Source organism: Bos taurus, chromosome 15, assembly GCF_002263795.3.
Source record: "Bos taurus isolate L1 Dominette 01449 registration number 42190680 breed Hereford chromosome 15, ARS-UCD2.0, whole genome shotgun sequence".
In the NCBI taxonomy this organism is placed as follows: domain Eukaryota; kingdom Metazoa; phylum Chordata; class Mammalia; order Artiodactyla; family Bovidae; genus Bos; species Bos taurus.
Window position 1 is genome coordinate 18,535,351 of NC_037342.1, and position 27,719 is coordinate 18,563,069.

At 37.7% G+C, this 27,719-nt stretch overlaps 1 protein-coding gene across 1 annotated transcript in view; it reads left to right on the top strand.

The window, feature by feature from the left end:
* The window catches only part of DDX10 (DEAD-box helicase 10), a 306,774-nt gene that overhangs the window by 177,148 nt on the left and 101,907 nt on the right, over positions 1 to 27,719 (top strand). The window contains 1 exon segment of the mRNA NM_001076881.2: positions 8,739 to 8,795. Coding sequence (NP_001070349.1) covers positions 8,739 to 8,795 — 57 coding nt within the window.

The following is a 27,719-nucleotide window of genomic DNA, read 5'->3' on the forward strand; positions in this document are numbered from 1 at the left end:
TCACATCCATACATGACCACTGGAAAAACCATAGCCTTGACTGGACAGACCTTTGTTGGCAGAGTAATGTCTCTGCTTTTGAATATGCTATCTAGGTTGGTCATAACTTTCCTTCCAAGGAGTAAGCGTCTTTGAATTTCATGGCTGCAGTCACCATCTGCAGTGATTTTGGAGCCCCCCAAAATAAAGGCTGACACTGTTTCCACTGTTTCCCCATCTATTTCCATGAAGTGATGAGACCAGATGCCGTGATCTTAGTTTTCTGAATGTTGAGCTTTAAGCCAACTTTTTCATTCTCCTCTTTGACTTTCATCAAGAGGCTTTTTAGTTCCTCTTCACTTTCTGCCATAAAGGTGGTGTCATCTGCATATATGAGATTACTAATATTTCTCCCGGCAATCTTGATTCCAGCTTGCGCTTCTTCTAGCCCAGCGTTTCTCATGATGTACTCTGCATATAAGTTAAATAAGCAGGGTGACAATATATAGCCTTGAAGAACTCCTTTTCCTATTTGGAATCAGTCTGTTGTTCCATGTCCATTTCTGTTGCTTCCTGACCTGCATATAGGTTTCTCAAGAGGCAGGTCACGTGGTCTGGTACTCCCATCCCTTTCAGAATTTTCCACAGTTTATTGTGATCCACACAGTCAAAGGCTTTGGCATAGTCAATAAAGAAGAAATAGATGTTTTTTGGAACTCTTTTGCTTTTTCCATGATCCAGCAGATGTTGGTAATTTGATCTCTGGTTCCTCTGCCTTTTCTAAAACCAGCTTGAACATCTGGAAGTTCACGGTTCATGTATTGCTGAAGCCTGGCTTGGAGAATTTTGAGCATTACTTTATGAGCGTGTGAGATGAGTGCAATTGTGTGGTAGTTTGAGCATTCTTTGGCATTGCCTTTCTTTGGGATTGGAATGAAAACTCACCTTTTCCAGTCCAGTGGCCACTGCTGAGTTTTCCAAATTTACTGGCATATTGAGTGCAGCACTTTCACAGCATCATCTTCCAGGATTTGAAATAGCTCAACTGGAATTCCATCACCTCCACTAGCTTTGTTCATAGTGATGCTTTCTGAGGCCCACTTGACTTCACATTCCAGGATGTCTGGCTCTAGGTTAGTGATCACACCATCGTGATTATCTTGGTCATGAAGATCTTTTTTGTACAGTTCTTCTGTGTATTCTTGCCACTTCTTAACATCTTCTGCTTCTGTTAGGTCCATACCATTTCTGTCCTTTATCGAGCCCATCTTCGCATGAAATGTTCCCTTGCTATCTCTAATTTTCCTGAAGAGATCTCTAGTCTTTCCATTCTGTTGTTTTCCTCTATTTCTTTGCATTGATCTCTGAGGAAGGCTTTCTCATCTCTCCTTGCTGTTCTTTGGAACTCTGCATTCAGATGCTTGTCTCTTTCCTTTTCTCCTTTGCTTTTTGCTTCTCTTCTCTTCACAGCTATTTGTAAGGCCTCCCCAGACAGCCATTTGGCTTTTTTGCGTTTCTTTTCCTTGGGGATGGCCTTGATTCCTGTCTCCTGTACAATGTCATGAACCTCCATCCATAGTTCATCAGGCACTCTATCTATCAGATCTAGTCCCTTAAGCCTATCTATCAGATCTAGTCCCTTAAATCTATTTCTCACAGCGTATAAAGGCTTGCAAATAGTAGCCTTGGCATTCTTACCGAGGTCTTTCTTTCTCTACACACTGTTTTTAACCATGTAGCTGCTACCTATTTCATACCAGTAGGCATTCTCTTACGACAGAGTAGCTCTGAGGCAATGAATCAGAAAGTAGAGGATGACAAGAAGAGAGGAAGATTTTAAAGAAGGAATGACAAGTGATAGAAATTGTTCATATTTCAAGAGCAAGATCATTGGTCTCAAAAAAATTTAGAAAAAAATAAGCATTGTGGTTAGTAGTTGAGTTTAGGACTGCATACTAACGTCATATTGTAAATGTCATCATGGGGCAACATGTATCCAGTACTTAATTCTCAAACTGACTTAATGAGTAATAAAGCTTATTTATAGGGGAGAAACCGAGATTCTCTTCTTATTCAACCATATTCTTCAGTTCCCTTATTACCACCATTATGACCAGATTTATTATAAAAGGGATCTGGCCTATTACTGTTGAACCTTTGTATATAATTTAGAGATGTCTACCTGGGAGGTTTCTCTTCTTATTCTCATGAGCTTGTAGCATCTCATGATATTCACTTCATTATCTGGGTACTTGGGCTGTTTTTCATATCCAGCCTCCAAAATGAGATAAATACTCAAGATTTTATAGGGTTTATCAACTTTGTGGCAAGTCTTTGACCTGCTTATTATCTCTATTTTCATCAAGTTCTTTGTTTTATGGATTCTTAAAACACCACCATGTAGTGAGGTGGGGTGGTTATAGATGGATGGTCAGTTTAGCTGTAGAGGTTGAGGAGCAGGGGCAGAGTTTGGTGCTAATGGAAGATCATTTCATAGACTACAGAGATGAGTAGTGGAAGCTTCCTACAGGAAGCTAGGCTGTGTCTGTTTTTCCCATCCCTGTATACCTGGAGCTCACGACAGAGCCTGGAACATAGTAGCTCAGGAAATATTTGAAGAAATTGATTAGTGAATCAGTGTTTCTGTGTAAATTTATTTTTCTCCCTGTCTTCATAGCTGTATTGTAGTTGTTATAGATTTAAATGTGGAAGACCAGTTTTTTATGTTGTTTGGATGAAACTCTGTAGAATAGGTAACAGATCAGAGAACCTTGCTGTGTTCTTAGTTCTGGGGAGGGATTTAGAATCACTGGGGTTTTATTCTTGGAGGGAAGGGCGTACCTTCAGGCCAAAGATTATTGTATTGTAATAATTCTTTTTATTCACTTTTGTTGAGCCACTTTTCTTCTCTGAAAAAAGAAGTTCCTGTAATAATGAAATGAGGATCGATGTCGCCTGCTTTTTTATTTGACAACTGGGAGCTCCATTCTTAACTGACTTAGTTGCCTGAGATTCATTAAAATAGGTTATACACTTCCACCACCTCCTGAGAAACAGGGGTCTCCAAATCTACAGATTTCCAAGCACCATGGAATGAAAGTGGTTTATTTATTTATTTATTTTTTTCCATTTTCAAGAGAAAAATTTAATAAACAGAGACAAATCCTTGATGGTCATAAATTGAAAAGAGCAGACAAGGTTTTTTAAAGCAGCTATTATAACTATGCTCAAATACATAAAGGAAAATACGTACACAATAAACAAATTTAAAAGATGGAAAGTGGTTTAAATGTATAGTCCTGGCTACTATTGAAATTCATATTTCATGGTACTCTCTTTTCTGGAAGCTGAGGACCTGTACTTTATGAGAAGCCAAAAGACATGTAGTAATGTCTATAAAGAAGTATTTTGTACCTTGAAATGTAATTTTTCATGTTTTTTTTTGTCTCCTGGGAATTTGATTTTTATTATTGAATTTCATGACCTTCTTATCATTTGTAGCATGGCAGAATTAAAGGTAAAATTGTGCCTTCTTTTTGTTAGCATAAAATGCCTTTTGGTACCAATCCTAAAAATGAAATAGGAAAAGGAAAGATTTAAAGTATTTCAACCACATAAATATGTGTGTTTGGGGTTGGGGGTTGAGGAACCTCAGTTACTGAATCTAATAAAATTCAATTATATTTTCCCCCTAATCATCGTAATCCAACCTTTTATTTTTGTCTTGTCATTTATAGCATCTATGATTCATATACTCATTTTTTTTAAAAAGGAACTTTTTTCCCTCTCTTAGCAAAAGAAAAATTTGTAGTTTTTTTCCTATATTAATTTCCCAAATTTTGGATTGCCATAACTCTACTTTCTGTTCTCTGTTTAAAGACGGATGTTTACTCTTGCCTCTTTTCAGGTGGAGTGCTAATATAGCTTTTTAAGATAACAAAGAGAAGTTTTCTAATTTCCTTTTTGTGTCACCCAATATTAAAAGTTTGTTCTTTTCATTATACTTTATTTTCATGTCCTGGTTATGATCATTTCATATTTTAAAGGTTTTCAATATCCCTCATCCACCTGAGACTTGTGGCAGAAATCTTAAAAGGAATACTTATTCTACTCACATGCTCATGTGATCTGTGATAGCCAATTTAAATTTTGAAATTTAAAGAATTCTTCATTGCCTGTGATGAATTAATACTGAAGTTCAGTGGAAATTTGTTAATATGCTTTTTCCTGCTATGATTACAGTGACTAGATGGAAAACCCCAAAGAGAGATTGTGTTTACTTGTTTAGAGAGAGTTTTTCTGATGTGACCATATTGAGGTTATTCTTTGGAACTTTAAAGTGCCATTTTTTGATGCTCTGGTGTATTGGGAGAAGGTCAGTTACTGAATAATTACAATAGCAATTTGTGTGACTGTTAAAAGTGTTTAATTATGTTTCTTTGCACAGAAAACAGGCAAAAATTAAATAATGTATTGGGTTGGCCAGAAAGTTCCTTCTGTTCTTAAGTGAGGTTGAAGGACACATTTTTCATTTTTACCAAGAACTTTATTGAACAATGTAGTCACCATTTTGTTCCACTACCTTCTACCATTTTTCACACAACTTCATAATTCTGTCTTCTCAAAACTTTTTATATTTTTGAGCAAAGAACTGTTCTATGTGCCTTTACAGTCTTAGAGGGAATTGAAATTTTTTCCATTAGAATTTTGTACAGACTGAAATAAATGGAAGTCGGAAGGTGCAGTGTGTGATGAATATGGTGAATGAATCAGAACTTCCCAAGCAAGCTGTATAAGTTTTTGCCTGGTCATCAAAGAAACATCTTGCATTATCCTGATGGAAGGTTATGCATTTTGTGTTGACTAATTCCAGACACTTTTCATCAAGTGCTTCTTCCGTTAGTCCAATTGGGAGTAGTACTTGTTGGAATTAACTGTTTGGTTTTCCAGAAGGAGCTCATAATAGAGGACTCCCTTCCAATCCCACCATATACACAGCATCACCTTCTTTGGATGAAGACTGACTGGCCTTTGGTGTGGCTGGTGGTGGTTCATTTCGTTTGCCCCATGGTCTTTTTCGTTCCATGTGATTGTACGGTATCCACTTCTCATCAGCTGTCACAATTTGTTTTAAAAATGGAACTTTTTTTATTATGTTTAAATATAAAATCACATGTGGAAATACGGTCTAAACGATTTTTTTCACTTATGTGGAACCCAAACATCAAAGTGATTAACATAACCAAGCTGGTACAAATTATTTTCAGCACTTAGTTTGGATATTTTGCGTATGTCAGTTATCTCCCTTGTAATAATAATGTTGAGTGTTCTCAATGCTTTGATATGATTGCCATCAACTTTAAGTGGTCTGCCCAACTGTAGATATTATCTAGTAAGAAATCTGTAGCACAAAACTTCATAAACCACTCTTGACACGTTTGATCAGTCATAGCACCTTCTCTATCCACTGTACAAATCTTTCTTTGCATTCCATTTACATTTTTACCTTTCTTAAAATGATGAGGAATCATATGCTGAATGAAAATATTGCTTGCTTTCTTCCATCTTCAATATTAAAATGACTACTCACCAGTTTTGGTGAGTATTTTTTAATAAATGCATGCTGATATGACAGCTATCACAATTCAGTCTAAAAAAATTGTTTCGAGTGAAGTTAAACACAACTAAGCCCTACTTGAGCCATCTTACGGGAAAAAAACGTTGGCTGTTGACCGACCCAATACATGAAATGCTATCAGCAAACGAATCCTGTTAGAATGAAAGACCCATACAGTTGTTGTTGTTTAGTTGCTAAGTTGCACCCAACTCTTTTGCAGCCCCATGGACTGTAGTCTGCCAGGCTCTTCTCTTCATGGGGTTTCCCAGGCAAGAATACTGGAGTGGGTTTCCATTTCCTCTTTGAGGGGATCTTCCTAACCCAAGGATCAAACCTTTGTCTCCTACGTTGGCAGGCTGGTTCTTAACCACTGAGCCAGGGAAGCCTACCCATGCAGTATGTGTGTGTGAGTCACTCAGTCGTGTCTGACACTTTGTGATCCTATGGACTGTAGCTTGTCAGGCTCCTCTGTCCATGGGATTCTCCAGGCAAGAATACTGGAGTGGGTTGCTATTCCCTTCTTCAGGGGATCTTCTCAACCAGGGATTGAACCCAGGTCTCTGGCATTGCAGGCAGATTCTTTACCATCTGAACCTCCAGGGAAGCTCATACAGTAGCAGACCACTGTTAATAATAAAAGGAAACATAACATTTGGCTAAAGCATGTTGTTAAGCTAAAAACTATTCATATCGTTTTTGTTGTTTTGTTCAGTCACTATGTCTGACTCTCTCTGACCCCATAAACTGCAGCATCCCAGGCTTCTCTGTTCTTCAGTATCTCCGGGTTTGCTTAAATCATGTCCATCGAGTCATTGATGCAGTCCAGCCATCTCATCCTCTGTTTCCCCCTTCTCTTGCCCTCAGTCTTTCCCAGCATCAGAGTTTTTTTCCAGTGAGTTGGCCCTTTACATCAGGTGGCCAAAATATTGCAGCTTCAACAACAGTGCTTCCAGTGAATATTCAGGGTTGATTTTCTTTAGGATTGACTGCTTTGTTCTTGCTGTCACAGGGACTCTCGAGTCTTTTCCAGCACTTGGTTCGAAAACATCAGTTCTTCTGTGCTCAGTCTTCTTTATGGTCCAACTCTTAACATCCATACATGACTACTGGGAAACCTGTAGCTTTGACTATACAGACTTTTGTCGGCAAAGTGACATCTCTGCTTTTTAATATGTTGTCTAGATTTGTCATAACTTTTCTTCCAAGGAGCAAGTGTCTTTGAATTTCATGGCTGCAGTCACCATCCACAGTGCTTTTGGAGCCCAGGAAAATGAAATCTGTCACTGCTTCCATTTTTCCCTTTTCTATTTGCCATGAAGTTATGGGGCCGGATGTCATGATCGTTTTTTTCAGTGTTGAATTTTAAACCAGCCTTTTCACTTTCATAAAGAGACTCTTTAGTTCCTCCTCACTTTTTTGCCATTAGAGTGGTATCCTGTGCAATGCAGGTGATGTGGGTTCGATCCCTGAGTTGGGAAGATCCTCTGGAGGAGAGCATGGCAACCCGCTCCAGTATTCTTGTCCAGAAAATCCCATTGACAGAGGAGCCTGGTGGGCTATGGTCCATGGGGTCGTAAAGACTGAGACTCGACAGAAGCAACTGAACACTACTGCTTCTCTCACTTTACTAAGCTCTTTAACAATGAACAGATTTGTTGATTTCTTCATCTTTTCTTCTGACCTTGATGCTGGAACTTGCAGATAATCTTTAGAGTATTTCCGTGTATAACTGCACATTGTTTAAGTTTTCCCTGCCCTTTTAGTTGTATGTTTTATTTGGAAGTCAAAGTAATAGCCATTTTCTCCAAAACTAGTGTAAAAAAGAATAATAATCTCAGAAAAGAATAACTTAGCATCAAGATTTATTTAGTGGGTATGACACATGAACAATTGCCATTTGAATTTGAATTTTTGTTAGTTTCACTTAGAATTTATCTTTCCTGCTGTGTGGTCTGAAGCTATGAAAACTCAATCTGCAAGTTCTGTGGGCTTTCCTCCTCTTTGCATTAATTAGATCTAACCTGCTTTGAAACTTTTTAATAAAAAGGAGTCTGTAAACCTAGGTGGGGTGTATAGTGTGGATTGTAGCAATTTCCTGCCCTTCTCAATGCTGTAGAGCAGTAGAGCAGTAGAGCAACCTCAAGTCTGTCTCTCAAGTGTGTATTATACTTGGTTCTTGAATCTGCAGAAAGCCATGTGTAAAGAATACTGACAATGATAGATTGTCCGGACTGAAAAAACTTGTTAATTCTCACATTAGTGAATGTTTAATGTAAGAGGGAATCATGATTGCAGTTTCATATTACTTCATGAAAAAATTATTTGCTGTTTGCTCACTGTTTACATTGATCTGGTAGTTGATTGTATTTGAAATACATTTATATATTGTTAGCTATGATTTTGGATTCAGACTAGCATTTATATTGTTTTACCACTATTTTTTGAAGAAGAAAAGAGGCATTCTATTTAAAACAAATTTTTTTTCAACTTTAGCTTCATTTTGTTGTTTTGAATTTTATTATTATACATATCTGTTATTCTTATTTTGAAAATGTTGGTACTACATTTTCTGCCTGTTTTATGAGCATTGGAAAACTAATGGGGAAATTATAAAGCAATGAGAAAAATTGCTTAAAAGAATAATCTTCTGTTCTTCTTTTGAGAAAAATACTGCCACTTTTCTAAGAACCCCAAGGATGAGGGTTTTACATCTTTTATAAATTCTACTCTTAGAGGAGAAGGGAAATAGTCTTTACTACATGTCTTCCTTTTTATTTCAATAGCCAACATTGTGAACCTGTCATATGTCAGACATTGTGCTAGGCATTTATGTTATTTTATGTAATTCTTATACCAATTTTATGAAATGTGTGCTTCTGTTATCTCCTTGTTTGGGTGAGAAAATGAGAGTAAGTTGCCTAAAACTGTACAGCTAATAAGTGAACTGTGATTTGATTACATATTTGGCACATCTTTAATGATTATGAAAACTGACACCAATCTTACAGTAGACACTTAATATCTATGGAAAGGTAAATGTGCCGTATCCGGTTGGCTTAAGAAGAATTGTTATGAATGTGTAGTGAGATTTACACTTACTAGATAAGTTTACAGGTGGCTAATTTTCCCTCTCTTCTTGTAGGAAAAAAGACTGAAAGAAAGGGAAGCCAGAAGAGAAGCCAGTAAGAGACAAGCAAAGGTAAGGGCTTATATTTTAATGAGAAAAATGTTTGTAGCATTGAATGGAATTTAAATACTCTTCTTTTCCATATGCATTGTATATTTATTTATACATCATGACATTTGAATTGGATTTAACTCTGTGTATGTATGTCATTTGCTTTTTCTTATTTGTTTGTTTCTTCTGTGGTATAGAGTGAAGAAATGAGATAGTTTGTTTATAGGGCTTCATCTTCCTACTTTCACCATCTTATTGTGTTTTGTGCATACTCAGTATAGGAAATGGTTGACTGTGGGTCAGACCTGATAGGATTTTATTGTATCTCATCTTCAGAGTAAGGAGGCAGCCTATGCGAACCCAACTTGATAACAGACAACCCTGAAAGCATCGGTTTTTTCAGCTCCTAGAACCTAAGGGAAATCACTCTGTGTCTCCCACCTTCACTAAATTCTGTAAACAAAAATTTTAGCAGCTGTGTATGTACAGTTTCTTTCAAATATGTGTACAATTATAAACACTATCATCTATGTGCAGCTGTAATTTTTATCTGGTATGTTTGACACCATGGAAAATTCAGCCTCTGCATTCTGAGGACATTTAATAGAAATGATTCCCACAAACCAGGGCACAGAAATGCATGTCGTTTCTCATGCTGTATCTCACTGTGCTTTGCCTGACTGGCCGTGATTTCTTCTTAGCAGTTAGCAAAGATCCAACTCCCTTGAGTAAACCCATCATGTTCTTTGTCATTTTTTCCATGCACTTAGAGAACAAGTCGGAGATGATAACTCATGCTATAGTTCTAAAGTGGGAAGCAATTACTCTTCAGTATAAGATGAAAAGACTGCTTACATTCAGTATTAAATATCACTCTGTCTTCAAAGGTGCCCGAAAACGAGAACTACAGTGTGCATGCACCCTGACTTGCTAAATCAGGTGGTGGAGTCTGCATTTGCATTTGAAATGCAGATGTGAACAGTCATGGCATAGAAATGAGATCTCAGGAACTATAGTGGGAAAAATTTAAATTTAAGAAGAAAATCTTAAATCTAATGAAAGCATTTGATTTTTATGAATATTGCATGTTCAGCATAAAGATAAACCATTTTATGTTACTAAAAAGCTCCTGTTTCTTTCTGTGAATGAAATTATAAAATGAAAGGTATAATCTGGAGCCAAAAGAAAGGCCTGTCACTGTATTTGCTTTGTGTGTATTGGTGCATATTTATATATATTACTAAATATGGTTTATTTTCTGTACTTGTTGATACTGTATGCTTCATCTTTCATAGTGGTTTAAACTGTAAGAAAGAAATTGCTCTCACCCTTGAGCCTGCCTCTTGTGCTGCTTCTCTTTCCCTACAAGTTGCTGTATATAATTTGTTTTGATACATTGCCAGCTGGGAAATGAAAAGCAGTAAAGGCCTTCAGAGTTAGATTTTGCCACTGGGATCGACCTCTAAAGTGAACTCCTCAAGCCAAGCCCACCCCTCTGCTCCGCACCCCTTCCCATGTTTGTCATGTGTTTGTTTCCCGATGTGTGAGAAAGGAGGAGGACTTCTTGTCAAAAGGTTGTTTCATTTATGTACAAGCCCTAAGGGCTGTATTGAAAACAAAGAATAGAACAACTGACTTGTCTTTGTTGCACAGCCAGGAGCTTTCAATAGAGACTGTGTTTTAGTATTGTTCTGAGTAGTCAAGCTGCCTGCATTTCATAGCCTTGTGTGAGTGCTCAGAGACAGCAGCCCCTTTAGAAGAGTGATGTTAGCAGAGAGATGAGAGGACAGGTTGTAGCCAGGACTCACATTCCTCAGGACACCAGGGACGACAGCAGTGACAGATTCAGGCTGACTCACGGAGGCCAAGGAGTTAGCTCGGGTTACCCTGTATGTGGAGAAGGCAGTGGCACCCCACTCCAGTACTCTTGCCTGGAAAATCCCATGGACAGAGGAGCCTGTTAGGCTGCGATCCATGGGGTTGCTAAGAGTCGGACACGACTGAGCAACTTCACTTTCACTTTTCACTTTCACGCATTGGAGAAGCAAATGGCAACCCACTCCAGTGTTCTTGCCTGGAGAATCCCAGGGACGGGGGAGCCTGGTGGGCTGCCGTCTGTGAGGTCGCACAGAGTCGGACACGACTGAAGTGTCTTAGCATACCCTGTATGTACCCAGCTTCTTTTCAAATGAAAGTTACAGAAGTTGGAGGCTCTGGAGCTTTCCAGGTGCCCCTTTGGAAACAGACCTAGAAGATGTTGGAGGGACTCTGTAAAGAAGTGATTGCCCAAGGTTCTATGATAGATATCTAAGAATAAATGTATGAGCTGGATTATGGGTTTTCCAATCGTGTGTGTGTGTGTGTGTGTGTGTGTGTGTATGCGCATGCATGCAAACATGCTTTAAGTGATGGATGTGGTTGAAGTTTCAGAGTAAATTTTATCTTCTTTTTAATATGGTTAAACGTTGTGTGACTTGAGGCTGTTGCCTTCTGAGGCCTTCTGGTCAGCTTCAGTGCAGAGCATCCTTCAGTCACTGAATCTATATCTAAAGGATACCTTAGTGGTAAAAGAAAGTGGTGACTTACTATACCACCAGAGGTGTGGTCTTACCCATTTATAGCTATTTTAAGAAGTCAATGCATAGAAACAGAAGTGTGAGAAAGGAAGACTTCCAGAGCTGTTTCCTACCTTGTTTTGTGCTTCATTTAGCGAACCTCATGTTACAGGAGAGGAATACAGAAGACAGTGTAGTTACTTTAGCAATTGGAAAAATGTATTAGAATAAAAGTTGATAGAATTATCTTTATTACCCAGAAAAGAGAAGGTTTGATGATATTGTGAGTTTATAATTTTATAAATGATGCTAGGTGGTATCTTTTTCCCAACAAAGTAAGTATTCTGAAGAAAAATTGCTTTGAAGTTAGAATGTAGTAAAATAAAGTTGGAATGGACTTCCCAGAAAGCTGATTCAACTTTTTGCTAACAGATATGTCTAAGATTTGCCTAAAATACGTTATATGCAGTGCCAGGAGTTAGAGAGAAATATGAAGTTGAAACTTCTAAGAAAGTTTTCGGGGTACCCAGTGTCTAGTGATTTGAGAGATAGAGGTCTTTGGATATTTAAACTTTCTTTAGCAGAGAAATATTTGAACTATTAAAGAATATTTGACTTTTACTTTAGCTAATGGAATATTGTATGTTCTTATAAGTTAGAAATTTTAAACTGGCACCAGAAAAAGTAGTTGGAGCAATAATGAATAGACCACGTTGCTTTTTGGATTCAGGGTGGTTACATAATCCTAGAAATACAGCTTTACCTCATTATCCAGCTAGATGTCCTCGTGTTACTTTGATGGTCTCAAGTGTTTGTACCAACCTCTGGGTGGCTTGATGAAACTGAATACTGAGTATGAAGGAGCAAAGAGTAGGAAACAGTTTAGTTTCCTGAAAGTTAAGCATTGCTTGGACTATATTATTGATGGTGCTTATAGTTCTTATTTTTAGGTATGGGGGAAATTATATGAAAACAATGTTTAAAATGATGTTGTACATTTTGAGGTTGAATTGTATAGCCACCATAAATTTTAACTTTATTTTCTCCTTGTTTTATTTAATTGCTTTAAGGCACTTTATTAATTTACTTATACAATAGTAAAATACTTTCTTGGATACCTAAAGTGGTTTTGGTTAATTCTTTCACAATAGGAGTAGAAGAAGTTGTATAATTTTAGAACTTGAATATCCTTGAGAGATATTCTGGAGGTGTTTCCTAAAACTGGTTTATAATATCTTTTTCTCCAGCCAGCAATAGTTTCATGAAGCAAACCTAAATTTATTTATTTTGATATTATGTTCTTTCAAAATCTTTTTGAACTTTTCCTGTCCATGAAATGTATGAATGTGAAACATCCACTCATCTATTCCAGCGATTTTAAATAGTACAGTGAATAGCCTAGGGGTTCTGCTGAGGTATCCCCCAGGACACAGGAGGGTTATTTGGGCAGAACTCCAGGCTTCCATTTTGTCTTCATTCAGAGAGGCCCTGTTATATTCTCTGTGTGTACGGAAGCTTCCAGGGAAACTTTTGTTTGAGATAGTGCTTCTACTTAAATACATAAATCCATACATACATGTTGTTTTTTAAGAACCCAGGGACTTTCCTGGTGGCCCAGTAGCTCAGACTGTCTTCGCAGTGCAGGGGGCCCAGGTCTGACCCCTGGTCAGGGAACTAGATCCCACATGCTGCAACTGAATATCCCACTTGCCGCACCCAAAGATCCCATGTGCCGCAGTGAAGATTGAAGGTCCCCTGTGCCACAAATAAAACCTGGCACAGCCAAATAAGTAAATATTAAAAGAAAAAAAAAGTACTCAAATAAAGCTAAAAACAAGTAAATGACTTAACATCGTCCCTGGCTTCTTTGATGGCAGAACTGCTGTGTGTACTCAGGCTCCCTGAGTCCTCATTTCCAGTTATTCTTACTGCCTCATACTGTTTTTGTATGCTACTTTATACCTCTTGTACTTCTATTTTTTTTTTTTTTCTTTAAAAACAAACCAGATCTGTGGTACATAGGCTAACAACTAATCATAGAGAATTACTAATAACAGATACCTTGAGTAGTCATAGAAAATTACTAATAACAGATACTAATAACAGATACTAAGTCTGGAAAGCAGTCTGGATCTCAGTTGCTGGCTGACCCCTTGATCTGAGCCAAAATGTGTAACAAAAAGTATGTCTTACTGTACCCTCATCTGCTAAGGGGATTTTCTCTCCTCGTAGAGCTACAAGTAGACGTTAATAAATGTTAGTAATGGTTATTCTCACCTTTTCTGGGTCTTAAGCCTTTGCATTTATTTCCTTTTGACAGGGCTTTATTAACTGCCACCTAATGAATATTTTTATTTTAAGAGGAAATGCCTCCCCGTTCCATGTTTCATATAGACCTTCTAACACCTCTTTCCTTTTTTTTCCTTTTTTGACATTTATAACTGAAATATTTAACTGGTCTCTTTCTTTATTTTTAATGTGTTTAGAATTTCAAGGGCTCTAGAAGATTAGTTTATTTTAAACCAAACAGCTTTTAGAAAACACAATAATGAAACTGTAAGTTTGTTTATAGTCCCAATTCCCAGTGAAAGCAAAGGTGCTCCCTGAAAGTAAATTACTCCCCCATTTGAAGGGTCTGAACTCTCACAGGGCACTGTTTGCTGCACTGATACAATCACTTATTTAATGGTGCCCTAAATGAGTCATTCACTTTCTCTAAGCAAGCTATTCAGATAATACCATATTTTAGTGCTATAATAAGACCCATTATGCTGCCCTTCTACTTCTTGTATAAACAACATTGAGTCTTTATAGATGGACTTTTTTCCCTTTAGTGTCTACCTGAATTAGCAGTGAAAACCCATGTAGCTTTTATTGTCATTCTAATGTTGATGTAGTTTGCTTGGAGATTAATGTAGTGGATTTTGAATTCCAAACACCACCCCCCTGCCTCCACCCTCCGGCCCAAGCCCCATTCTTTGGTGATAATGAAAGGGATTACTAAATTTGAACCTTTAACCATCTTGGATTAATTAAGAGATACTTCTAGTGTTTACTGTCAGAGAGTCGTCCTGTTCTACTCATAAAGATTCAAAAGTTAAGTATGGGAGTTAACTATGAGAGCAGGAACAGTTCTAGTCATGCATATCATCCACATGCTGTTCTTTTAACACTCAGCTACTTGGTCTTTCTTAAAAAGATTTTTCCAACCTTCTCAGATGTAATGGACTCCTCCTCTTGTAACTTCTACTCTAGTCCCTTTTATGAAGCGTCTGATAGTTTATAGCACTTAAGTGGACAGGTGTCTGTTTTTCCCACTCTGCTCTAAGTCTTGTTTGTATTGCTTACCACAGTGCTTGGTTTATAATAAGCACTTAATAAATATTTCAGTGAATGAGGGGGTGAATGAGTGATTTAAGGGATACAGAGCACTGGCTGTAAAATTCTTTATTATGGTAAAATATATCCTAAAATTTACTGCTTTAGCCATTTTCATGGCTATATAGCCATTTGGTGGCATTAATTACATTCACATTTCTGTATTCACCAACTGTCCATTTCCAGAATCCTCTCATCATCCTGGACTGAAACTCTGTGGCCCTTAAACAGTAAATCTCCATTCCCACCTCTCCCAAGAGTGTAAACTTTTAAAGAGGAAACTCAGTCTTTAGCAGGTGAGAAAATAGAGGCCTTAAATGAATAGGTGATTTTTCCAGGGTTTTATAGTTAAGTAACAGCAAAATGGGGCCAGACCCCAGGTCTCTGAGTGATTATGTGTGTGCTTTTCATTCTGCCTTAAACTCTGTCTATAACAATATGTGAAATACCAAGGAGTGCTGAATGTATTAAGGTGTCACATTTTAAAATATAATAAAATGAAGTTATTAATACTACTCTCAGTCACAAGCTCAACACTTATTAAGGGTTGTAACCCAAGTAATACTGTAAGTTTCAGTAGCATCAATGTTAAACTTATCAAAAGATTTAAAAAAGAATATCCATTTTTTCTTCCAGAATAAATAGGAATAAATAAACTGATGATGACATTAGTTTCAAGGCCAGTGTAAAGCATAATAATAACTAATAGTAGCTATAATTTATTAGGGCTTCCCTGGTGCCTCAAATGATAAAGAATCTGCCTGCAGTGCAAGAGACCTGGGTGTGATCCCTGGGTCAGAGAGATCGCCTGGAGAAGAAAATGGCAACCCACTCCAGTATTCTTGCCTGGGAAATCCCATGGATAGAAGAGCCTAAGTGGGCTACAGTCCATGAGGTCGCAAAGAGTCAGATACAACTGAGCAAATTAGAATTTCATTTCATCATTTATTGACTGCCTATTCTGTTATAAATACTGTAATTAAAGGCTTCACATACATTATTTCTTTAATCCTCATGAACAATGGTGTGAGCTTGTATTATCTTTATTTCCTAGTTGAAGAAGGATTATGCAATTTCCCGAAGATCACATAGCTAAGGATATTACAGAGCCCTGATTCAAATCTACTTTACTAGACTAAAAGAGCCTTGATGCTTAGCATAAGGCCATACTGTCACCTCATTTCCAAGGCAGTCAAGAGTATTCACATTTTAGTACTCTCAAAAGCCAAAGTATAAGTTGCAAGTAAATACTTTATTCTCCTGAAATTGCTTCTCTTATCCACAGTTAGTTCCCTTTTTATAGTAGTTACATTAAAGAAACAGAACAGGTAGTTGCATAACCATTGGCGGATACAGAATGGTTAATTTCCCGCTAATTTCTATACACCCTCACTATAATCCTAGTACTCAAGTTTTTTCTTATGAATTAAATATTATGAAACAATTTACCATTACTTCCAGCCCATGGAGATCAGTTAAAATTGTCACATTCCCTTTTATTGTTTACTTTTATGCAAACCTTCCCTCTGCCTAGAATGTCCTGTCTTCATTGCTTCTTCCTCCTAGCACATTTCCTTTTTGAAGACTTTCCTGACTCCTTCAGCAGATTAGGCATTTCTTTCTTTCTGTTCCACTCTAGTTTTGGACATTATTCTGTCATCGTACTTAGTGATAGTCTCTGTTACTTCTAGGCTGTAAACCACCTTGTGAACAGCAACTGAGATTTTTCATAGCTGGCACATAGTAAATGCTTATAAATACTTTGTGAGCACATCAATGAAATGTAGGTATGTTTATTCTTTAAGTTAGCATAATGCTATGTCAGTCGTGTCTGACTCTTTGCGACCCTATGGACTGTAGCCAGCCAGGGTCCTCTGTCCATGGGATTCTCCAGGCAAGAATACTGGAGTGGGGTGCCATTCCTTCTCCAGGGGATCTTCCTGACCCAGAAATTGAACCTGCGTCTCCTGCATTGCAGGCAGGTTCTTTACTGCTGAGCCACCAGGGAAGCCCACAGTTGTGTCGTATGCATTTCACTTTCTGCTGAATTGTGAAAGTACCCAGTATTCCCCAGGCTCTCCAAGTTGATGCTCCTCTCCTCGCCCATCTTGTTTATTCAGCACAATTTAAAACAAACTCATTAACCTACATTAAGGTTATAGATGTTTAACATTAAAACAGAATGTATGAAACTCTTAGGCAATCAGGATCCCTTTAGAATACTTGATCCGTACCTTATTTGTTAATAATGTGCTCAGTTGCTCAGTCTTGTCTGACCCCTTTTGACCCCATGGACTGTAGCCTGTCATGTTCTTCTGTCTATGAGATTTCCCAGGCGAGAATACTGGAGTGGGTTGCTATTTCCTTCTTCAGGGGATTTTCCTGACCCAGGGATTGAATCCACGTCTCTCCCTCAGCAGGTGATTTCTTTACCGCTGAGCCACCAGGGAAGCCTGTCCTAATGTGTACACATTGATTGACTTTCCTTTTCTTTCCCCTTTTTACTAACTTTGACATCTCAAGCTTTAGTGTAATTGAATACAGAAAGCTATGTCTGTTGTACTTTATGAGTGATAAAAGGAACATTCTTTGGTAGTTTGATCATGATGATTGTCACCTTGCCTGTGGTTTTGGAACCTAGCCTCCATTGGAGTTATGAGACTTCATTCTGTCATTCAGTACCTTGCTCACAAAAACTTTTTGATCATCCACATCAGTGGATCCTGCTAAAACTACTTTGTTGGCAATGTCATGTTGAATATTTGATGCCATTTGACATAGATTGCTTGAATAATTGCAATCTTATTAAAATTGCAACATGGTTAGACAGTGAAAGAGTGAGCATAAAGATGTAGGTCTGTCTTCACCTCCTGGCTCATGACCACTGAAGGCCATGCAGGGGGTTGTTAAGATTAAGGATGATCTTAAGCGTGTGCTATGCGAGCCATTAACCCTGAGAACAAGAAATTTTTGAGAAAACAAGTCATATTTATACCAGATTAATCTGGGACAATTTTTGAGACAGAATTTAATGACTGTTTTAGGAGGGACTTCCTTGGTGGTCCAGTGGCTAAGACCTCCGCACTCCCAATTCAGGGGACGCAGGTTTGATCCCTGGTCAGGGAACTAGATACCACATGACACAACTAAGACCCAGCTGCAGCCAAAAAAAAAAAAAAAAAAATCAGTGGATATTCAAAGGGAGAGAATTAGCCTTCATTCTTGAAAAGAGGGATGGCATACATGGAGAGGGATGAGAGGAGTTGTTAGAGTACTGAAAAAAAACCTTAAATAATTTTGTTTTATTTTCTAAAATTTGCAAAATAAAAATGTTCTAACCACATAAAATTGGAGGAAAATAGACTCAACATATTTGAATAAGGTGTCAGAAAAGCACTTGTGTGCTTACATTCTCTCTCATATGTATAAAATAAATGGATAAATATTTAAATATATATTGAATATATATATATATATATACTCTTTTGTATATGTTATAGATGAACATTGTATTTTTAAATGGTCTGTTGGATTCTGCTCAGTTGGGTGGTCCTTTAGATCTATTCCAAAACATTAGGATTCTCCGTTCAGATTGGACCAAACAGAATCAAGTAATCCTTTTGATGCCCTTTATACTCAGTCATGGTTTATCCTCCTTATCTTAAGTTATAGATAATATGATGATTTATATTCTTTTTAAAAATTTAATTGAAGTATAGGTCAAATAGAGTATTACATTAATTTTAGTTGTACAGCATAGTGATTCAACATTTGTGTACCTTATGAATTTATCACCACAATAAGTCTGGTAACCATCTGTCATCATACACAGTTATTGGAATATTATCAAGTATGTTCCCTATGCTGTATATTATATGCCCATGACTTATTTATTTTATAACTCTAAGTTAGTATGTCTTAATCCCCTTTACCTGTTCTGCTGCACTCCCCTCTGCTCTGATGACTGCCGGGTTGTTCTCTGTATCTGTGAGTCTGTATCTATTTTATTTTGTTTTGTTTTTTAGATTCAGTATATGAGTGAAATCATATGGTATTTGTCTGACTTATTTTAATTAGCGTAATACCCTCTAGTTTCATCCATATTGTCACAAATGGCAAGGTGTCACTCTTTTTTATGGCTGAATCGTAGTCCACGGTGTATATATACCACATCCTCTTTATCTATTCATTCGTCAGTGGACATTTCAGTTTCCCACCTTGGCTACTGTAAATAGTGCTGCAATGAAAATAGGGGTGCATATGTCTTTTCTAATTAGTGTTTTCATTTTCTTTGAATAACTAATTATAAATGGAATTGCTGGATCATATGGTAATTCTAGTTTTAATTTTCTGAAGAACTTAAATACTGTTTCTCATAGTAGCTGTACCAATTTACATTCCTACCAGTAGTGCCTGAGAGTTTCCTTTTGCTACATCCTCACCAATTTTTTTGTTGTCTTTTTGCTAATAGCTATTCTAACAGGTATGCAGCAATGTGTCATTGTGGTTTTGATTTGCATTTCTTTGAGCATCTTTTCCTGTGTCTGTTGGTCATCTGAATGTCTTTCTTGGGAAAATGTCTATTCATGTCCTCTGCCTAATTTTTAATTAGGTCGTTTAGTGTTTTTGATTTTGAGTGTAACTTCTTTGTGTATTTTGGTTATTAATCCCTTATCAGGTATATCATTTGCAAATATCTTCTCCCATTCACTCTGTAGGCTTCCTTTTTGTTTTATTGATGATTTCCTTCACTGTGCTAAAGCTGTTTAATTTGATGGATTTCCATTTGTTTATTTTTGCTATTCTTGAGCTTCCCTGAGGAGTTGTTGTTGTTCAGTCCCTCAGCCCTGTCCGACTCTTTTTGACCCATGCATGCCAGGCTTCCCTGTCCGTCACTGTTTCCCAGAGTTTGCTCAGACTCATGTCTGTTGAATCAGTGATGCCACCTAACCATCTCGTCCTCTGTTGTTACCTTCTCCTCCTGCCTTCAGTCTTTCCCAGCATCATGGTCTTTGCCAGTGAGTTGGCCCTTCATATCAGGTGGCCATAGTACTGGAACTTCAGCATCAATGAATGTTGAATTGATGTTCAATGAATATTCAGCGTTAATTTTCTTTAAGATTGGTTTGATCTTCTTGCAGTCCAAGGGACTCGCAAGAGTCTTCTGCAACACCACAGCATCAATTCAAAAGCATCAATTCTTTGTTGCTTAGCTTTTTTTATTGTCCAGCTCTCACATATGGGCACAACTACTAGAACAACCATAGCTTTGACTAGATGGACCTTTGTCTGCAAAGTAATGTCTCTGCTTTTTAATATGCTGTCTAGGTTGGTCATAGCTTTTCTTCCAAGAAGCAAGCCTCTTTTAATTTTGTAGCTGCAGTCACTGTCCACAGTGATTTTGGAGCCCAAGAAAATAAAGTCTGTCACTGTTTCCATTGTTTCCCCATCTATTTGCCATGAAGTAGTGGGGCTGGATGTCATGATCTTAGTTTTTGAATGTTGAATTTTAAGCCAGCTTTTTCATTCTCCTCTTTCACCTTCATCAAGCGGCTTTTTAGTTCCTCTTTGCTTTCTGCCATTAGGATGGTGTCATCTGCATATCTGAGGTTGTTGATATTTCTTCTGGCAATCTTGATTCCAGCTTGTGCTTCATCCAGCCTGGCATTTTGTGTAATGTACTCTGCATATAAGTTAAATAAGCACAGTGACAATTCTGAACTCTCCTTTCTATCTCATTGATCCTGAAAGACAGATCGGTCTTTCAGGAGACAGAGCCAAAAAAAAATATTGCTAAGACCCATGTCAAAGAGCATATATATTGCCTGTATTTTTTTCCCCTTGTATTTTATGGTTTTAGGGTTTACATTTAAATCTTTAATCCATTTTGAGTTGACTTTTATATGTTGTATTGGTAAGTAGTCCATTTTTCTTCTTTCACAAGTAGCTTTTATTGAAGGGGCTTCTTTGCCTCAATGTATATTCTTGGTTCCTTTGTCACAAATTAATTGATGGTATATAAGCGTGGGCTTAATTCTGAACTCTCTTTTCTATTTCATTGATCCATGTGTCTGTTTTTGTACTATTAAGATGCAGTTTTGATTACTATAGCTTTATAATATACTTTGAAATCAGGGCCCACAATACTTGCAGCTTTGTTCACCTTTCTTAAGATGCTTTGGCTGCTTGGTGTCTTTTGAAGTTCCAATAGATTTTAGGATTATGTATTAAAGTTCTGTGAAAAATGCCATTGATATTTTGATAGAAATTGCATTGAATCTGCAGATTGGTTTGGGATGTATGAACAATATTAATCCTTCCAGTCTATGTGCAAGGCGTACCTTTCCATTTATTTGTGTTGTCTTCCGTTTCTTTCATCTGTGTCCAATAGGTTTCAGAATGCAGGTTTTCATCTCCTTAGTTATTTTATTCCTAGGTATTTTATCCTTTGTGATTTGATAGTAAATGGGCTTGTTTCTTGATTTTTCTTTTAGAACATTATTAGTGTGTGGAAATACAATTGATTTCTGTATCCTGCAACTTTACTGAATTCATTTATTCTGATAGTTTTTTGTTGGAATCTTTAGGCTTTTCTATATATGTAGTGTTAATGTCATTGGCAAATAGTGACTTTCATTTCTTCATTTCCAATTTGGATGCATTTTATCTCTTTTTCCTGTCTGGTTTCTGTGGTTAGGACTTCCAAAACTATGTTGAAAAAAAAATGGTGAGAGTAGGCATTCTTGTCTTATTCCTAATCTTAGAGAAAAAGCTTTCAGCCTTTCATTGTTGCTTATTATGTTAATTGTGAGTTTGTCATATATAGCCTTTATTATATTGAGGCATGTTCCTTCTGTGTTCACTTTCTGTGGAGTCTGTGTCGTAAATGGAGGCTGAATTTTTTCAGATGCTTTTTCTGTGCCTATTGACATGATCATATGATATTTATCCTTTAATTTGATAGTATAGTGTATTGATTGATTTGAAGATATTAAACCATTCTTGCATCCTTAGGATAAGTCCCACTTGGTTATGATGTATGATCATTTTAATGTACTGTTGATTTTTCTTTACCAATATTTTGTTGGGTTTTGCATCTCTCTTTATCATTGGTGTTGGCCTGTAATTTTCTCTTTTTGAAATATCTTTATCTGATATTGGTAGTGGGGAGATGCTGACCTCTTTGCATCCTTCCTTGGATTTGGAAGGATTCCTGCTTCAGTTTTTTGTAATCGTTTGAGGATAGTTGTTAACTCTTCTTTAAATGTTTGATAAAAGTCACCTGTGAAGCCTTCTTGTGCTACATTTTTGTTTGTTGGGAATTGTTTGATTACTGACTCGATTTCATTACTAGTGATTGGTCTGTTCAGATTTTCTATTTATTTTTCATTCAGTCTTGGGAAATTGTATGTTTCTAGGAATTTATCCTGGAGAAGGCAATGGCACCCCACTCCAGTACTCTTGCCTGGAAAATCCCATGGACGGAGGAGCCTGGTAGGCTGCAGACCATGGGGTCGCGGAGAGTTGGACACGACTGAGCGACTTCCCTTTCACTTTTCCCTTTCATGCATTGGAGGAGGAAATGGCAACCCACTCCAGTGTTCTTGCCTGGAGAATCCCAGGGATGGGGGAGCCTGGTGGGCTGCCGTCTGTGGGCTCTCACAGAGTCGGACACGACTGAAGCGACTTGGCGGCAGCAGCAGCAGAAATTTATCCATTTCTTCTAGGTTGTCCAGTTTGTTGCTGTTTAATTAATTATTTGTAGTCATCTCATAATCCTTTGTATTTCCTTTTCTTTATTTTTTGTGTATCTTGTTAGGTTTTTGGTAAACCATGAGGTTCATATGTAACACCTATATTTATAGTAGTCTGTTTAAATTGATGGTCACTTAGGTTTGAGGGCATTCTAAATGTGCTACATTTCTGTCACCGCCCCCCCCATATTTTATGTTTTTGATGTCATGTTGTGCATTTTAAAATTTTGTGAATTGCTTAAACTAATTCTTTATAAAGATAGTTTTAATGCTTAATACACTACCTTTACTCTATGTTTGCTTTTACCAGTGAGATTTTTTTGGTTGTTGTTCCATAATTCTTTTGTCTCTGGCTATGGCCTTTTCTTTTCCATTTAAAGCCCTGTCACCAGGGCCAAGTGCTCTAGGGGTATCCCCTGCGTGGTCCTTCTACTGTGGTTGAGCCATTATTGCTGTGGGTGTATTTGGCCCCAAGGCCCACTGGCTGGGTGGCTCTGCTATGACTGTCGACTGTCATGGACATCCTAGTGGATGGAGCTTGTCCTTGGCTGGCTGGGACTGCTTTGGGCATACTGATGTGTGGAGCTGGCCCCCAGTGTGACTGGCTGCTATCTTACAGGTGTGCTGGTGCTTGCCTCTGGGAATGGGAGATGCTTTGAAGGAGTGCTGGGCAGCGCAGTTCTCAGGGGGATATAGGAGCAGAGTTCATGGTGTTAGCTAGATTGATGGAGAGGTGACAGACGTGCCACCAGTGCCAGGCCAACTAGGTGCGAGGAGAATAAAAAAGCAGGCTCTTGCCAGTGTTTTTGTCCTAGGAGAAACTTCTACCAAATCCATGTCCCTCTGGCACACACCCTAAAATTAGTCAGTGAATCTCCTTGTATTACCCAGATGTTTTTTAAGTTGCTGCCTCTGTGCTGGGACTTGGAGTGAGTGAGTTCGTGTGCAAGCCCTTTAAGAAGAGTCTCGGTTTCCCACAGTCGTCTTCCAGCTCTTCCAGACAGAAACTCCACTAGTTTTCAAACCAGATATAATGGGAGCTCATCCTCCTGGCGTGAGCTCCCCTGTGGAGGTTACCCAGCATGGAACTTGGAACCCCAGCTCTTCAGGGGAGACCTCCGTGGTTATGACATCCCTCCTGCTTGTGCGTCTTTGCGCCAGGGGTGTGGATTCTGACTGGACTTGGCTGTGCCCTTCCTGCTAGTCTCAGTGTGGCCTTTTCTTCATATACTTTAATTGTGAAAAATCTGCTCTGCTAGTCTTCAGTTTGTCCTCAGAGATAGTCCTGTAGTTTTATATTTTGTATGTCTGTAGGAGGAAATGAGCTCAGGATCTTCCTACTCCATCATCCTAACCCAGACTCCTTGAACAGTCAATGATTATAAGTTTTGTATTAGTCCCTAAAGGCCATCCTGATCTTGGTGTTTGTGTGTGCACACTCAGTCATGTCCTACTCTTTGTGACCCCATTGGCTGTAGCCCTCCAGGCTTCTCTGTCCATGGAATTTTCCAGGTAAGAATAGTGAAGTTGATTACCATTTCCTACTCTCAGGGATCTTCCCGACCCAGGGACTGAACTCACATCTCTTGTGTCTCCTGCACTGGTGGGTGGATTTTCAAGCATTTATAAAGCTATCTCCTATTCCTGTGTGAAGTACATTTTAGTGACTTAAGGAAACCTCTTGGGTGAGGAGGTGGTGGTGGTGAATTTTTTACTCACTACTGTTGTTTGTGGAGTATAAAGTGGCCAAGCTTTATTGCTGCCTTTTTAAGCTAAAATAAAGCTTAATAATAATAAGCTCTCTTATAATAAGCTTGGAGAAGGAAATGGCAGACCACTCCAGTGTTCTTGCCTGGAGAATCCCATGGACGGAGGGGCCTGGTGGGCTATGGTCTATGGGGTTGCAAAGAGTCGGACATGACTAAGCAACTAACACACACACACACACACACACGTAATAAGCTCTCGCTTCTGTGAGAGAGCACCATAAGCCAGTGTTATAAAGAGAAACATTAGTGGGTAAAAGAATTTGTTCATGGAGGTAATCAAATATAGTAGAAATGTTGTTGAGAAGACTTGTTTTTCTCACTGACATCTTTTTTTTTAATCCTCTAAAGAATTATATATGTAATATAACTATAGAGCTCTGTTTAGCTAATTTTGTTACTCTTATTGCAGTTATTATCAGCAACATTAAATGATTTCCTGTTTGCTATATTTTCTCACTTTAGGTAAAAATGTAAGCAGATGTCTGCAATATTTTATGCAGGAATATTTTTTAATTTTCTTTATTAAATAGGATTCAAAGATTCTTTACTTGATAAGAACTCCAGAATTTGTTGTTTATAGACTGTGTTGGTAGAATAAATTTTCTGTAATATCATCTAGCATTTTATCCTTTTCAAAACACTTTCATCAAGATTATCATACTTGATTAATCACTTTATATAATAAGTCTAAGCCATTATGGTTATCTTGCAGTTGAAAAGTTTTACTGTGGAGAAACTAGGTAAGTGACTTGGTTAAGGTTGTGTACCTAATTTGTAGGTTTAAAAAAAAAAAACAAACCCAGGTTTCTGTTCTCTTTTTTCCCTAATTCACTGTATATTTAGGTACAAAGTCACTGTAATTCTGTAAACTGTCCTTTTCCTTTTTAGTAGTTTAGGCAGTGTCTAAGCTGAACGTATACCTATGTCTCACACTTCCTCTCCTGGGTATACACCCAATAGAAATGCATGCATGTTTACCAGAAGATACTCACAAAGCAGCACTGTTTGTAATCATCAAATTGTGGTAATAACTCAAGGTATAGAATAGATAAAACTTGTGTTTAGTACAATTAAACATTACAGTTGATCCTTGAACAATATGGAAGTTAGGGATGCCAACCCACACACAGTGAAAAATCCAAGTATAATTTCACAATCAAGCCTCTGTATTTGCAGTACCTAGTCTGCAGATTCAATTAACCATGATCATGTAGCACTGTAGCATGTATTATGAAAATAGTTCACATGTAAGTGGACCCACACCATTCAAACCTGTGCTGTTCAAGGGTCAGCTGTATAGAGTTTCAAAAGAATTATTGTTACATGCAATACAGATTTCTGGAGAAGGCAATGGCACCCCACTCCAGTACTCTTGCCTAGAAACCCATGGATGGAGGAGCTGAGTAGATTTCAGTCCATGGGGTCGCGAAGAGTTGGACATGACTAAGCAACTTCACTTTCACTTTTCACTTTCATGCATTGGAGAAGGAAATGGCAACCCACTCCAGTGTTCTTGCCTGGAGAATCCCAGGGCGGGGGAGCCTGGTGGGCTGCCGTCTATGGGGTCGCACAGAGTCGGACACGACTGAAGCGACTTAGCAGCAGCAGCAGCGGCAGCAATACAGATTTCACAAATACCGAGCAAAAGAAGCCAGACACAAAAGAGTAAACATTATCGTATTCTATTTACATGAATTTTTTTTTTTTTTTTTAAAGTAAAACTAACATTTGGCATTAGAGCCAGGGTGGTGGGATTTCCTTTAGGGGAAAATAAGGGTTGTTGCTGGAAATGAGCATGAGGATGGGCTTCTAGATAACTTGGGAGTATTCTGAGTTCTTATTCTGTATTGTGGATACATGATTGGAAAATTCATCAAGCTGTATTCTTATGATTTCTGCACTTTCCTGAATATATGTCATACTTCAATTTAAAAATGGTTCTTTTAAAAAATGTTGTGGTAGACTACATCTCTATATGTGTTTTTAACCAGGATGCTTTAATTTGTGAGTTTAGGAATATGCAGGGTATTATAACTCTTGTAACTTGAGAAGAATTAAGAACTTTAGTCCCTAGCGTCATCCATGTTTTATGAAAGCTATGAAAGAAAGTTAATAATTTATATTCCTCAAATGCACATTTCTTTTTAAAATCCTCTTGTTCTAAGAAGTATGATGTTTCACACCCTAAAACTTATTAACTACTTTCTCTGAAATGAGAAAATCAATGTTCTTTTCATTCTCATGCAAGTTAAAAAATGTGTATTTTCTAAAAGAAGCACAGTAATCATTGTGCTGTTAAATCTTTCTGCCCCAATGAATTTTCTGTTTTCTTCACTAAATCAGTTCTAATGAGGTGAGTGAAACTGCAGCGTATTATGCAGAATGAAGTAAGTCAGAAAGAAAAACACCAATAGAGTTTATTAATGCATATATATGGAATTTAGAAAGATGGTAATGATGACCATATATGCGAGACGGCAAAAGAGACATAGATGTAAAGAACAGATTTTTTGACTCTGTGGGAGAAGGCGAGGGTGGGATGATTTGAGAGAATAGCATTGAAACATGTATATCATCATATGTGAAATAGATCGCCAGTACAGGTTCGATGCATGAGACAGGATGCTCAGGGCCGGTGCACTGGGATGACCCAGATGGATGGGAAGGGAGGCGGGAGGGGGGTTCAGGATGGGGAACACATGTACACCCGTGGCTGATTCATGTCAATGTATGGCAAAATCCACTACAATATTGTAATTGGCCTCCAATTAAAATTAATTAATTAATTTTAAAAATGTATGACGTGGCTTGGTAGCCCTAAAATGTTGTGTAGGTTTCTGTTGTTCATGCCCACTGGGACAAAGTGAGAGCTATTGAATTGTATTTTATTTAAAAATAGGGAGCGCAGAAGTAATGAAGCAGACATTATTATGAATGTTCCCTATGTGTAATTACTGTAGCTTCATAAATTGAAATAATAACTGGCAGAGAACTGAGAAATATTTAGAACTTGAAGGATCATCTAATCAAAGATGTGATTTTCTTTCCATGAGTAGGGTTTTTTCATTTAGTTTACCTTGTTCTTGCCATAGACTCTGGTTATTCAAATACTTTCTGTGCACATTTTGTGTGAATTAAGTATTTACTCCTTAAACATCATAACAAGTACTTGCTGAGTCAGTCATGTACCTGGTCTAGTAAGAGTTTATAGTGTTATTGAGGAGGAGGTAGGCTCTTTTTGTTAATATAGCCTCATTTTATCTTTTCTTGAGAGAGTAAGTTTCTTGCAATTCCAGATCAGTTGTTAAGCTTGGAAAACGGTGCAGAAATAGCATATGCATGATCCAGAAGTGCCTTTATCAAGAAACATATTACTTGTCTGTCTCTGAACTGTAAGATAATCACTGCTAGAATTAAGACCAATTGTTTTATTTTACTTATCTTGATTTTCAGCTGTGTGCATCAGTTTTCCCCTTTATTACAGACACA